The sequence below is a fragment of the Pinus tabuliformis genome, chromosome 3_1, assembly GCF_031772625.1.
Source record: "Pinus tabuliformis cultivar Carrire ecotype Pingquan chromosome 3_1, CPIR1, whole genome shotgun sequence".
Lineage (NCBI taxonomy): Eukaryota > Viridiplantae > Streptophyta > Pinopsida > Pinales > Pinaceae > Pinus > Pinus tabuliformis.
In genome coordinates, this window is record NC_142301.1 from 726,627,880 (window position 1) to 726,642,442 (window position 14,563).

At 35.9% G+C, this 14,563-nt stretch overlaps 1 protein-coding gene across 1 annotated transcript; it reads right to left on the reverse strand.

Annotated features, from left to right (window-relative positions):
- Window positions 1-451: 451 nt before the first annotated feature.
- Window positions 452-4,067, reverse strand: LOC149189338 (oligopeptide transporter 7-like). The gene is made up of 7 exons (XM_089413191.1): window positions 4,043-4,067; window positions 3,206-3,656; window positions 2,812-2,909; window positions 2,160-2,729; window positions 1,808-2,066; window positions 1,540-1,722; window positions 452-1,069 (listed from the first exon to the last, which is right to left on the reverse strand). Exons 3-7 carry the CDS (start codon window positions 2,850-2,852, stop codon window positions 452-454), a joined length of 1,671 nt encoding a protein of 556 aa, XP_089269317.1. The 5' UTR covers window positions 2,853-2,909; window positions 3,206-3,656; window positions 4,043-4,067.
- Between the last annotated feature and the right edge of the window lie 10,496 nt (window positions 4,068-14,563).

The window sequence follows — 14,563 nt, forward strand, 5'->3', positions numbered from 1 at the left end:
AACTTAGTAAGACTACATACAATATGACTTCGCATCAAAAACCTTAACAAAATACAACATCACCACTTATCTAAAAACCCATGAACAAAAACACACACTATATTTATATAAATATTTGCTATTATTTATTAAGAAATTTTATAACATCAAATTGAAGATAGAGCATATACTCTTCCATCTTTCAAACCTACACGCGAGGAACATCTCATGTACACTTCCATCTTTCAAACCTATACACGTGGAACACGTCACATCTATATAGTATAATTTCTACAACAGCGAGAAGTCGAGAATTGCGGAATATTATTGTGTTTACTGTACACTGGAACGCGTGTAGACAACCAAATCTTTGACTTCCGTCATATAGAGACTACCAAGTCGCCTTCCTCCTCCTGAAACCTCGATTCATAGCGATGGATAATAAAATGGAGGTCAATGAAAAATCCATAATTCAAGTAAGGATTGGACAGCCTTTAACTGAAACATCCTTCGCTCGGGGACAGGAGGCTAATGGACAACCATCTAACTTCTCTCCCCACCATTTTAACGAAATGTTCTCTGATCCCAAACAAACGTAAAGAAGAACGCCCATGAATGCCAGACCAGCGTCCAACCCTGCAGACAGCACGTAGTTATGGCGTTGCCACCATTCTCTTCGGTATCTGTACATCACAAAGCTGAAAGCAAATCCCACAATCAACCAGCTTGTGAAGTTCACAGCAGTTGCAGGTGGCAGCAATCCCGTGGCTCCAATCAGGACTGGCATATTGATATATTTTATCCAAGTTTTGGCCGGCCATAGCTTATGCAGAAGCCATGCCAAGAGAGGGGCTAGAGCTCCGAATAGAAAAGCCCAGTTAACAGCATAATAGGGGCCAAGGTTTCCGAAAATCCTCCCGGGGCCGATCAATCCCCACACAACGGATGCATCATAGATGACTTGATCCATTGGACAAACCCATGGACTGCCACGCGGAAGAAGATTTGTGTTGCAGATATGAGGAACGCTCTCAATCAACCACCATGCGGTTAACAAGTATACCACTGCAGCCACGATGGTCCCTGCCATCTGCACAACGTCTTATTCGTTAAAATCAACGTAATCTCAGGTAAAGTTATGTAATTTTATTGAGTGTAGAGGTTTATTTTACAGTCTAGTATGATGCTTAAGGACGTTTTTTCGTCAAAATTTTAAAAATTTCAAATATAATATGTAAAGGAGTCCGATCATCAAAATTTCAAATATAATATGTAAGGGAGTCCATTCATCAAAATTTCAAATATAATATGTAAAGATGTCCATTCATCAAAATTGAATTGAAATTTCAATACATTAACCAAAATAAAAAATTTAAAAACTCTAAAAATAAAAAATATTAAATAACTATACTAAACATTTAAATAACATATATTTACTAAAAAATTACACTAAAAAAATTGAATCCCTCCAAATTTATATATTAAATCATTATTTAAAATAGATTTATACTAATCTAAATATTAGTAGTCGACTGAATCAACAACCGAAATAGTTTTTACTTGAGTCAAAAACATGATACGTGGAGGAATCTTCATGTAATGGCCGAGTTTGAAGTCTTGAAGAAAAGTGAGAGCTTGGCTCATTGTAACGTCACTGTAAATCTTGAAGCAGATATTGGCCACTGGTCTGCCCGGTGAAATATACCCGAAAATATATTCAGAAATAATGTTCAGACCAGGCCTCTGCATTATTTTCCAAATATGAGATCAGGCCTAGGCGAATGAAGAAAATTTTAATTATATATACAGACACACAGAGACAGCATACCTGATTGGTGGTTGCCTTGATAATACCAATAGGAAGAGTGAAGAAAAAGGCAAGAGAACAGGAAAGGAGCACTCCCCACCAGCGTAACTGAACCTGCTCTTTGAAGCCTTCGCAAACAGCAATTGTAATCATGACTGTGAAAATGAGAACGATGATAAACCACCAATGCGGGACTGCTTTATATTTTCTCATGAGCCGAGTGTGCACATCTACTTTCTGGGCTTTCAAGGCTTGCGATGTAAGAGTACTCCAAATTTCTCTGCCATCACATATAACTTCTATCAATTCATGAAAAAAACTTAAGTATAAGTAAACATGTCAAAGCGACAATTAGTTCGTAATTAGTTCTTACTTTCCATGGAAAAGGATAGCATGCGTGACTGTGGCAGCCAATGCAGCGAAACCTATGCCATAGGCGAAAACCATGAAAGTACTCAAATGCAAAGGGCCATACTCCTTATAGGCTTGTAAATCTAAGTGAAAATGGGAATCCACTATCTTAGAAATGTTGTAGATCCCCCCCGTAGAGGTGAAGAGGTCCTTGGAAAAAATAGGGAAGGTTTTCGCATTATAAACGTTAAACCAATATGCGAGAGGGTTAATTACATACATAATCAGCAAAAAGCCTACTCCCACATTGGCTACAGCGAACCAGGGCGCGGCCAAAGGGCTTCCCAGATATGCAGATATGGTGGACCAGTCTAATCCCACAGCACCAACTCCCAGTCCCCGAAGGCCGGAACCGATCTGTTGGGCAATGACAGAGTGAGGGAAGGCCCAGCACAACCATGAAATGGAGGTCAACATGGGGAAAAGATAACCGGGTAGAATGTAAAATGCAAAGCTACAGATCATAACGGTTATAAAAAATTGAATTCGCGTTACTCCTGCTTTGGGTCTCTTGTCCTTCTCGTGAAGCGCTCTGCAACAAAATCTCCGTGTCACAGAGGTAGGCTAAAAATTGCCGAAGCAGACTGTAATCTATGAACATTAGAATGACATACCTGAATAAGGAAACTTGGACAAGATTTGCTGGCCACCACATAATAGCTGGCTCTACCAAATACCTGCGGAATATGCCAGCCCATCCAAACCCCAGTACCTACAATGCAATGTTATTATGTTCCAAACATAGCCGATCAAATGTGCAGAGTGATATAAAAGCAAATGTGCAGAGTGATATAAAAGTGGATCAATGTGTACTTGTAGAGTGAGTGATATTAAAGTGGGGAATTTAGGTAAATAAATTTCAAAAAAAATTTGAATCATATTTTTATGATAGAAATAAATTATTTTCCATTTTCAATTTACCCTACCCATTAAAACTCAAAATAAACCGTTGATAACCCTAATTGGGATTTGAAAGTGGATTAAAGAGGTTCAATCAAGCATTATCACCTGAGATGTGATGATTATCAAGAGCCCAACTGGGAAATCAAGATTTCTTCTGTAGTAGATCTTAACAATGTTTACAATGTGAATTGCTGTCACCGATGTGGCTCCAGCCCCGCAAAGATAGTAATGAGCACGTGCTCTTTCAGATTGAAGGGTCCCGGATTCAGGCAAAATTCAAATCTGGTCCAGGGTAGCCGATAAGTTCTCTTAGGCAGTGCTGCTGCCATAAAACGCCCTATTGGTAGAACAGCTATTTGCGCTGAGACCCCAGTGATAGTAAGAGGTTCTCTTCTGTATGAGAAGAACTGATTGAGGAACGAGAGTGTAATACATGAAAGCAATCCGAGCACCCACACCCTGAATGTAAACACTGGAAGAGAAGGATCATCGGATGTGGGTACCGTGAAGGCAACTTGCTCAACTGTGGAATTATCTTCTTCACCAGTATCAGCTTCTTTATGATCCATTTGATCGGTAGAATTATATCGTCCCCCTTCTTCTTTATTAGGCGATATGGTAGTCTGTTTGGATTCCAGAACTGCATCACAGGCAATATAAGTTGCATTATTAGTCGTTCTCTAACCACTTTGTTATATCTATATGCAGATGCGTAAATAAAAGGATTTGTTGGTAGTTAGACATTTTTATCAATTTACAACTACCAGAGCTATATCTATTTTCAGTTATTCATCCAAACGATTAAGCCCCACAGAAAATGCTTCTCTCGGCTTCAGTCCATGCTATACCTTCCACTACCCACTACGCAATCAAATACATATATATTAACAGGAGTTTCTGATAATTGAAGTCATGCTTTGTAAATGGAATTAGCGGACATACGAGGAGTTATTGAATTCCCTGCCATCCCCTCTCCTCTTCTTGCGTTTCTGCAATTGGAATACAGAAAGAGAAACTACACCAGCAAATCTGGTAATGTTGTCAAAAAGGAGGCTGTGTGTTAGTCAACATGTGAGAGTAAAAACCATCCCTGATTCCAAAGCAAACTTCGTCAAAGTATTCACAGCGCTCAACCATCGCTATGCATATGTTATAAAATTGGCCCCAAATTTAGTATTATGATACACGTGCAATGCTAGTTCGATGTGTTAGCTGTTGAAATGAGAGCTATAAAATCGTTTTCAATGCATCACTTTGAGCTAGTATGATTTAAAAAAGTTTTTGGAATAATATTGGAATTGGAATAATATGGAAATTTTAATTTTATTTTTGAATAGGTATTTTAAAATTTAAAAATAATAGCAAACAATTTAGGATTAAAAAATTAAGATTAAAGTAGAGGAAATAATTATTAAAAAAATCAAAGAAAGCTTAGTTGAGTAGAAGAGAATATTTTAATGATATAAGTATGAATTAATTTATAACTATTTAGTATCATTTTGATGATTTTAGAAATCACATTTTTTTCAATGGGATGTATTTATGTATTTAGAATTTAGATTTAATTTTTAATATTTTTATTTTTGTTTTTTTTAAATAAATGTTTTGTATTGCTTTCGAATTTGGTAGTACTTGTTAAGTCAAAGAAGTTTGAAATGATCATTTATTTGGAAAACTCTACCAAATCTAGGAATTTCATTTTTTAAAAGAGGCAAAGGATAAAAGATTGTCAAGAGAGGCAAGATTCAAAATACATGAACTAAAAACCAAACCTTTAAGAGACTGAGTAAAAAACTAAGGCATAAAACTAAAAACATTAAATAAAAATACTAGCTAAGAAGAATTATCTCAATCAGTGGCTTCTACAAGTATAGGTTCCTTGTTGATGCTCGGGGAGAAGTCAGAGTCTGGAGGAACGCCTATATGATTTTCAATGTGCCCCAACTAACGATCCAATGATGTCATTTGATGCTACATTTGATCCAAGGAGAGGATAATATCATCTCGTCTTTCATGTATATCTAATAGTACTTTGCCAAGTTGAAACTTCATATGCCAATAGATGTCTATCGTGTACATATATTGGTTGTAATAACCACGCATGTGCCCAACATTAGGAACCCAATCTGCAACATCGACAAGAACCTTGGTATATGAGAGAATGCATCTCTAATCAACAACTTCTCGTTCTACTTGAGAAATTTTTGCCTAGATTGGTGGGGGAGTGATTTCCAAAACTGTATAGCCGAACTCTCTACCTGAACCTACACCCCAGTATACCCATGTTCCCCATGTTCTGATAACAGGCGGCCCCATGCCAAACACGAGCATGTTGACGAGGCATGTCTACAACTCGGAGAGCAGAATCTTTCTAGAGAAGAATGATAGAGCCCCTGGGGATGGGATAGAAATAAGAAGAGGAGAGGATTTTGTGTGGCAATAGCCTTATGAGGGGACCTACATAATGGAGGAAGCTCGAAGAGTTATGCAAAGAAATACATTCCCCTTGAAACCAAAGGGGAATGATAAAATGGGCTACGTAGAGCATTGCTAGCACTTAAGAAGGGATAAATATAATTCCTTTTCCACAAATAGAGGGCTAGAAATGTTGCCCCATTCTTCAAGTCTATAGAACATCCATGTACTTAACATTGTTGGATCAGAGGTAATTATGTGAAGGATTGAACTACAATTTGATGTGAGTGACTTCGACTAGACCATCAACTAAAACCTGCATAATGAGGTGCCAAAATGAACCAGTCGCGTAGGGAGGCTAAGTTTACACAGAGGCTAGGAGGATCCATTGACATGCATTGGAGACCATCAGAAATTTACGAGCACATGTGAATTGCAGCTTGTACTGGGTGTCAGATGGTGGAGTGGGGATTTCCCCTGTGTCATTTGGAATTGTCATATATCAAGCCATTATGGGTATGTGCTACCATGTCTCCTAGCCATGTGGTATGGTGAGATGGTGACAAACCACCCCCAACCTTTTCTCATTCATGACACACCATCCTGAGAATATGTAATATGTTAAAATTGAAAAACTTATAAAACTATTATTTAAAAATTTTGATTAGTATTTAAAAATATATATATTTATATTTAATTTCTTAATATTTGTTAATTTTTTTAAAATATTCAAGAAATCTAACTCAACTTATAAATTATAAAGTCAATTTTTCCTTCTTCATTATAAGAAGAATCAGTGTTAATGTTGAAAATTGAACCCTTCGTAGCGCTTCCAAAGAGTTCAAAGAAAAAAAGACACCATTCAAAAAATGCAAATATTTTAAATCACTTATCAGTTATCAAAAACAACAAATATCATAAAATTGTCAAAAGAAGGGCTTTTAAATAACCCATCAATGTACTCACCCCCAATGTTTGGTTGGTGAATTATCTGAGTTGTACAAGGAATGAAATAAAAGGTAGGAATGGAAATGAAACACAAACACAAAGATATATAACAAAAAAAAGTATTAATATGGTGAAAAACCCAACTTCTATCAATCAATGAAATAAAAAAATAATGTAGAACACAAATTGGCTAGAATGGTGGTAGCTATCTTTGAAGAGAGAGAGATGACGGTTACACATATTCGTAAAAGCTATTAAAAAATGTCGAAAGAATGGCCTTTTAACATTAAAAAAAAAATCCTTTAGTTCTAAAAACCCTAACCCTAGAAAATGAAGCCCCAAAAGGATTATGTGCCACAAATTTGATTTGTAAATTATCATGGATATTACACTAGATAGTTCCTCGCAAAAAATCTAATAAAGTTATACTTAGAAATTTGAAATCTACACTATGAAGGTTGATTTCTCTCTATATTTATGGGACTGTAAATTACCATTTATTCTGTACGCATGCAAATTATAATTATGTAGAAAATAAACATCAATGAAATAAAAAATCACAGGCTACAATTAACACATGACTAGGAAACCCTTTTGGGAGAAAACCCAACTAGAAGGTGAGGTTTCTATGCTCTCTCTCTCTAAATATAAAATGTCTTCGAGTACAAAAAAGTAAGGCCTGTGGCTCGTGGTCTACGACAATGCACAAATACTCTCTATGTTCTCTCCTCCTATTCATCTCTGCTACTCTGTTAATCTATGGATCAAATGCACTTGAAAAGAATGGAACCCCTTTTCTTCCTAGTGGCCTAGTTGTAACATAATCCAATAATGTATACGAGTGGTTAGGTTTGAATCCTTCAACTCATAACTTGAGTAACAATATGAACTCCTCTAGATTATTCTTCATCATGATAATGTGGCTAGTCCCTTTTCCATGAGTAACGGGGTCTGATTGAGCATCCTTTCAAATCATGGTCGTCAATTTCGATAGGTCAACTTTCAGGAGGAGTAACTTTCTTATACTAGCTCTAATTGAGGAAATTATTGTATCGTTGGAAAGGTATAGACATTTATATTATGGAAAATAGGTTGAACATAAGGTTAGGACAAAAAGAGTGTTAATTTAGGGCCTCAAAATGGATCCAAAATGTTTTAACCTAAAACTTTTCAAATCGGGACCACTGGTAAAAATGATCTTGTGAATTGATTCCTCCAAATTTCGGGAGGCGTTTGGTCCCCAAACGATTTTACTAAATGAGGTGAGGAAAATTTTCCTACACCTTCTCTCGGGTGTACCATTTAGCTTTTCCTGGAAGTTGTCGTTTCAACCCAATATTTCAAAGGTCATATTGCTCATGTCTCTTAGTTCTAGGCCTTTTTTGCAAAAATTGTATCCTCTTTCAATTCTTCCTAAGCGTTTGGTGCCAAATCCTTTACAAAAGGTATGACCTATTCCTCTTTCTGATCTAGCATGGAAGGCCAATAGGGTTTCAAATTCTCCACTTTCACCATTGAGTAAATGCACATGTATGGGGGTATACTAAGTCTATAAGCATTATTTACCACCCTTTTTAGTGTCTCAAAGGGACCATACCACAAAGCCTTGATTTTCTTACCAGGACCGTGTAACCTCTCCTTGTTCAATTGTAACCATACTTTGTCTCCCACCTTGAACGACTACTTTTTTATGTGCTAATCATGCTTGGACTTATATTTTTTATATGACTTCTATAGGATCTCCTTTACCTATATATGGATTTGTCGAATCTTCTCAAAAAACAATTCAGCCATCAAGGCATCCCTTGTAAGATCATCCCTCGATTCTCCTTGTTGTCGATATGCCATGTCCAAAGGTGAAGGTGGAAAATATCCAAAACAAGTTTCACTGTGTGGATTGCTCTGTTAGGAGAGTGTTGTATATATACCATATTTTCATCCCAGGTATTCATATACCTTTGATAGTAACCCCTCAAAAGTTTCACCAAAGTCTCGTTGACGACTTTTGTCTGCCCATATGTTTGTGGATGGAATGTTGTAGACCCTTTTAACTTTGTGTAAATCTTCTCCCATAATGTAGTAAAAAATGCACTAAGAAATATGGTGTCCTCGTCTGAAATGATGCTCCTTAATATCCCAAAGTGCACCTAGACTTTTCCAAAGAACAAGTTTGCTACTTCCAGTCCACCAGTGGTCTTTTTACAGGGCATCAAAACACACACCTTGTTGAACCTATCAACTATCACGAACATGTAGTCATATCCATTCCTGGTTGTTAGTAAACCACCTACAAAGTCCATGAAAATGCTTTCCCAAGGATAATTTAGTGGGTACAGGTAATCGATGATAGGGACCCCCTTTCCTGTTACTATGCTTGTTGATACAACAAAACGTGCATTCTCTTATGAAACTAGCTACATGTTCTTGCATTTTGGGCCAATACACATAACTCTACAAGTTGGCCATTGTCTTCCCTGCACCAAAATGCCCTGCAACCTTGGAGGTGTGAGCCTCTCTAATCAATTGTAATCACTCACCTTCAAGAACACATAACTTATCCAACCTATATAGTAACTTTTCCTGGAGATGTTAGACAATGATTCTATCATCATCTTGCACATGAATCTGACTTTGCAACTATTGAAAAACCTCCTTGAAGTCGTCGTCCTCTAATTATGCCTCTACGTATGCATCATGATTGAATGGGTCCATGTGCATCAGAGTTCCCAAAGATGTGATATTTGATGTAGATGGCCTTGAAAGCGTGTCGATCGTGGTATTGACCAACTTGTTTGCATTTCCCTTATGATACTTAATCATTAGATGAAACTATTGGTGGACACCCTTATGCAACTCCTAACTCAAAATACCAAGAAATCTCTACAAATAAGTTTGAAAGTCAAAGGATAAGTTTGGTAGGTAAGTGGATAAGGTAAAAGACAAAATGTGAAATAGTGATTAGGGACCCTATGGATAAGGTAATGCATAATAAAATAGAATAAATCACCATGTCACTTCCCAAAAAGTTCCTAATCACCGCCACATGTCATCTTAGGTGTCGCTCCTTGCACAATTAGACTTACTAAAAAAAGAAAAATTCTAAAAATAGAAGATGATCTCAAATGGTAGGGAAGATCTAGTAGTGAAAGAAAATTGATCTTTTGGGGCCCTCATATTGTATGGAATAGGGTCAAATATCCTAAGTGAGGTCCTAATGAGGTACTGAGTGTCCATGTATCCCAACACCAAGTTGTGTGTAGGTGAAAGGGAATGTCTTTAAGTTGATTTGTTGCAACAAGAAGTGCCATACCTTTGTACCAATAAAATGTTTATCCCTTTAATCCTTCTTCCATTCACAAAATAATATAGGATATCATTGTTATTATACATTTGGCTTTCACAATAATTTTAAAATATATTTTTTATTTGAATTTTTTTAATACTTGAGCTCAACTTGAATCTAGATTCAAGTCTATTGGTTGGCCTTCCAATAGACCCAAATCTACAATTGGATGAACAATCACCCTTTTTTGTCATTGCTTTCAATCTATTTATACTCAACATGTACATCACCTCTTTAAACATATAACACATGACACATAAAAAGTGAAATAAACCTACAAATTTCTACAGTTTCTCACCCTTGAGGATTGTTCTTTTTCATGAGAGTTATCGTGGGATCCCTACTAATTTTATATTTAATTTGTATTCGAAGAGTAAAACTCACTAACTTACTAGCTTTCAAATGTAATGTAATCAGTAGTAAGTCCCAACATCCATCTGTCCAGCGAATGTATGTCACTTGCGTTAACTTGAACGTTTAAAACTTAACCAAAAACATGAACACATGACACACAAAAAACACAATGATCCTTTAAAAAAACCATTTCTTTTGTTATTTTTATTCTTGTTTCTATCAACACTAACATTAGTTGATGACACTTCGCAAATATTTTGAGAATATCCAATAGCGTTCTTTCCCCCTACCTCATCCCAAGCCGAAGACCAAGGAGACTTATCCTTTGTAGCATTAATCCTTGGAAAAACATATTTGAAACTCGATGAGATTCTTAAGAAAGCTAGGGATGAGTTTATTATCACCATACTTACGCATTAGGGATATGCTCTAACACCCCACTATTTCATGCATTATTGCACGATTTGAGAGGTAAAGTGAACAATTAATATCCATATAAAAAATCAAATTTAACATACTTGATGGTCTTAATGAACAAGTTCATTTAGTTTTGTAATTCTATGGACCTTAGGAAGCTCCAAATCATAAACACCTTAGCTTATATAATAAGCAATGGATGCAATAATGCTAGTTTTTCATGTTCCTAGAGGCCTATGCTCCAAGTAGGGTCTCTTCATTGCTTTTATAGTTTGTTGATAGAATTATTATCTTTGAGCCTAGGCCTAAAAATCTCTTAAAAATCCTTCTTTTCTAATGAGATCTAAAATGAACATGACTCTCAAGATTAAAAAGGATTAGATGTATTCAAAATATAAATTTAAAATGTGTTGCTCATGCACCATATAGATATAGAGGTTACAACGTCTTTTATATTGGTGTTCTTCAAAATATTTGATTTTGTGATTATATTTAAAATTATATAATTATTTTTAATATATATATATATTTCAACTTATCTATTGTATTATTCATTAAATTTTAACATTTAAATAATTGAAAAAATAATACTTCATTTATAATATATTGGATATAATTTACTCTAGTAAATTAAAATTATTTTTCACTTTTGCAACTTTTATACAGAAAATTTCAATGAATACTCTTCAACTTGATATTAAAAATAATCCTTTAAATTGGATCACAAAGAAATATCCATCATTTCCTGTCCTCCTATCTCTCCCATGTTACCACGATCCAGAAGAATGTAGGGTTCAGTTGCGGCCTGCTATTTAAAAAATTCCAAACATTAATTATCTTACCGATTCTTTACTTTAATTAAAATTATATGTATATATGTGACATGAAATTCCCAAATTCGACCTAAAATCAATGCCATTATAAAATTGAAACTTGCTTGCGGGAAAGAAAACCATTAGTCAACGAAAACCATGAAAGCTTAAAATATAAGGTTTTACATAGAGTAACCAAGCAAAAGTTTACCCGTGACGCATGAAAAAGTGAGCATCAAAAACTTCTGAAAGTGACTAAGGCTTCAATGATTTGCATAGTAATTCAAGACATTTCTTCTTTGAGTTTTTCGAAGTGTTGTAATATTTACAGCGCAGGTGTTTATAAGGGGAGGTTGTTGTTGCAACACATCACTGGTTTGTCATTGGGGAGTTAATGTAGGGCTGTATATGTTTATGATTGTATTTTCTTAAATTTAATTGTGGGCATATATAATCACTTTTTAGTATCCAATAACATGATATGCTTTGCACAATTTTGTCATTTGTCCAAAGCTTATAGAAAGAGGTCATGTTTTTACACTGTTTTTTTTTGTGTGTTTTTATTTACTTGAACGAAATTGCAATTTAACTAGCAGTATTGTTGAAGCGTCAGAGGCAGCGAACAGGAACACGACGACCACAATGGGGAGCACATAGTGGGACCACACAGAGCACATAGTGGGACTACAGAGTGAGGCTAGCGACCAACGACCACGAGTCCAACGACTGCAGGTGTTTCAGACCCACATCTCTCTGTTTAAAATTATTTTGCTTTTGTGCATTACTAGGGTTTCAATCTGATAAACAAAAACAATAACTTTTTCAAACCGTGGTCCCTTAAATCTATTGTTAAACCTTGTGTAACCAACAAGTGAAGTGTTAAGTTAACCAGATATGGAGGCAACAAGGCCCAGTGCAGAAAAAACACATGTTTTGGTGGAAACTAAATATCTAGGGAACATAGAGTTAAGAAAAAACACTTCAAATACGGTTGAGGTAATAGGTGGGTATCAAAGACAAACACTGAGTTCAGTGTTAAGGAGCTTTTTGGAGGAAGGCAGATGCACATTTTGGAATCTCAATCTCCAAATCTCAGGAGGGAATAGGAGCCATAATACAACACTATTGCAGAGAGTATAAATAGGAATTGAAATCCCTTTCTCCCAGAGTTTCTCAAGCCAATGCATTTGGCATAAATAAGAGAGTGATCTTTGTGAATGCAAAACAATACAAGGGGATTTTAAGGTGTAGGTAGAACAAAAAACTGAGATAGTCACAGAGAAAATAACTTGCTTGGATCTTACCAAAAACAGTGAAAAATAGTACAAATTTCATGACCAAAATGCATTTGTTAGTAGAAGAGAAGAGAGACCAAGATGGGGATATTAGCAAGAATAAAGAGGTCTTATCAAAACAAAAGGAACCCAGGACAAAGAAAAACGAAAGTGAAGATATTTCAACAAACATAGAAGAGAGTAGTAAGGACACATACAACCCCACAACCACTCCACTATTGTGATCATCGAAGCTCTATGTAAGCGAACTCATGAGCATGAAAAAAAGAATTGAATATATTGAGCTAAAGGGGAAACATGAAATTGTCGAATTAAAAGAAATTTTGGAAGTCAGTCAGAAATTTGAAAGGGAAAACAAGGTTCTCAAAAAGCAAGTAATAAGCCTACAAAACAATTTGGAAAGAGGGCAGCAAGAGTTCAGCATGTTGAAACAAGAGTTAGAGCAGACGGAAGAAGTAGAAGGAAAATACATAGAGACAGGGAAAAACAACAAAGCAAATCAGATGGAAGAGATTCAATCAACAGTTGCAAGTATGGAAATGAGAGAAATCAAATTAAAGCGACAAATAGAAGAAGCTAAATCTTGGACTCAAGTGGTAAAGGCACCATTGGTTGAGCAAAAAGAAACTATGGAGAGACAAATCAAGAGGCAAATAAGAGAAGAAAAATATAAGCAAGACAAAGCCACAAATGTCATCATCAAAGGCCTAAAAGATTATGGAGAAAAAGAAAGAACAAATATTTTGGCAAGGGATTTTCTCAAGGACAAGTTGAACTGGATAGGTTATATTCAACAAGCAAATAGGATTGGTAGGAAGGCAGAAAATGGAAGGGATAGACATGTTAGAGTTTCACTAAAAAGTATCGAAGACAAGATGGATATCCTAAATAATAGAGGGCTACTTAGAGGCACTCATATTTACCTAGATGATGACTTGACACTTGAACAACAAGACGAGCGAAGGAAAGAATGGGAGAAAGTGAAATCAGAAAGAGATGCAGGAAAATGGGTGTGGTTGAAAAATTGGAAAGCCCAAGTCAACGAGCGCTTAACAAATAAAAAATAGGGATTCGAGGCCCCCCAGGAGCATCTAAACATGGTGAGTTGGAATTGTAGAGGTTACCCATGGAGGAGAGGACAGGGATTGGGGCACATAGCAAAAGGGAAAGACATTATTATACTTACATAAACTCATGAGCATGATGGTTGCAGGCTTCAGAATTCGAAGGATACAATAAAATTTTAGTGTGGAACGAAGAGATTAGTACAGGGAAAGGGCATGGAGGGATCATCATTCTAATAAGAAAAATATGGAGTGGAATAGTGAAAGTGGAAAAAGAGGATCCAAATAAGAAATTCATATGGCTAAATATAACAGACAATAATGTAACATTTAGGCCGACTGCATGTCACTTTGCCCCCAAAAATTGAAAGTTCTACAAGAAAACAAATTTAGATAAATAAGATCCTTATGTGGCTTTAAAAAGAGATATTGTTGCTTTCAGGAGTTTAGGAAATATAGTTCTAATCAATGACTTTAATGTCAGGACAACAAATAATCAATGTATTCAGTTGGGAAGCAATGGGAATTTGGACAACAATCCTCTTTGATTAGAGGAGAATGAAGAGAACACGTGGAAAAGGATTTCTCAAGATGAGAATGGGAATGTGTCACACTTCGATGTTGAGTTGTTAGGATTATGTAGCCTCTATGACATATTATTTTGCAATGGCATGAAAGCTTGTCCAACACCTGGTGGCATCACGTGTAAAGCATACAATGGTCAAAGTGTGATGGACTATGTAATATGCTCTCAGAACCCTATTTGCAATTTGCTAGAGTTCAATATTGAAGATTGTCCTATTGAGATGAATTTT

Coding starts and splice junctions, on each gene's coding strand:
- LOC149189338 (XM_089413191.1), bottom strand. CDS start 2,852: ATGTGGTGGCCAGCAAATCTTGTCCAAGTTTCCTTATTCAG. Junction 2,730..2,811: donor GTCCAAGTTTCCTTATTCAG/GTATGTCATTCT, acceptor ATTTTGTTGCAG/AGCGCTTCACGAGAAGGACA. Junction 1,070..1,539: donor GTATCATGTTTTTGACTCAA/GTAAAAACTATT, acceptor GACGTTGTGCAG/ATGGCAGGGACCATCGTGGC.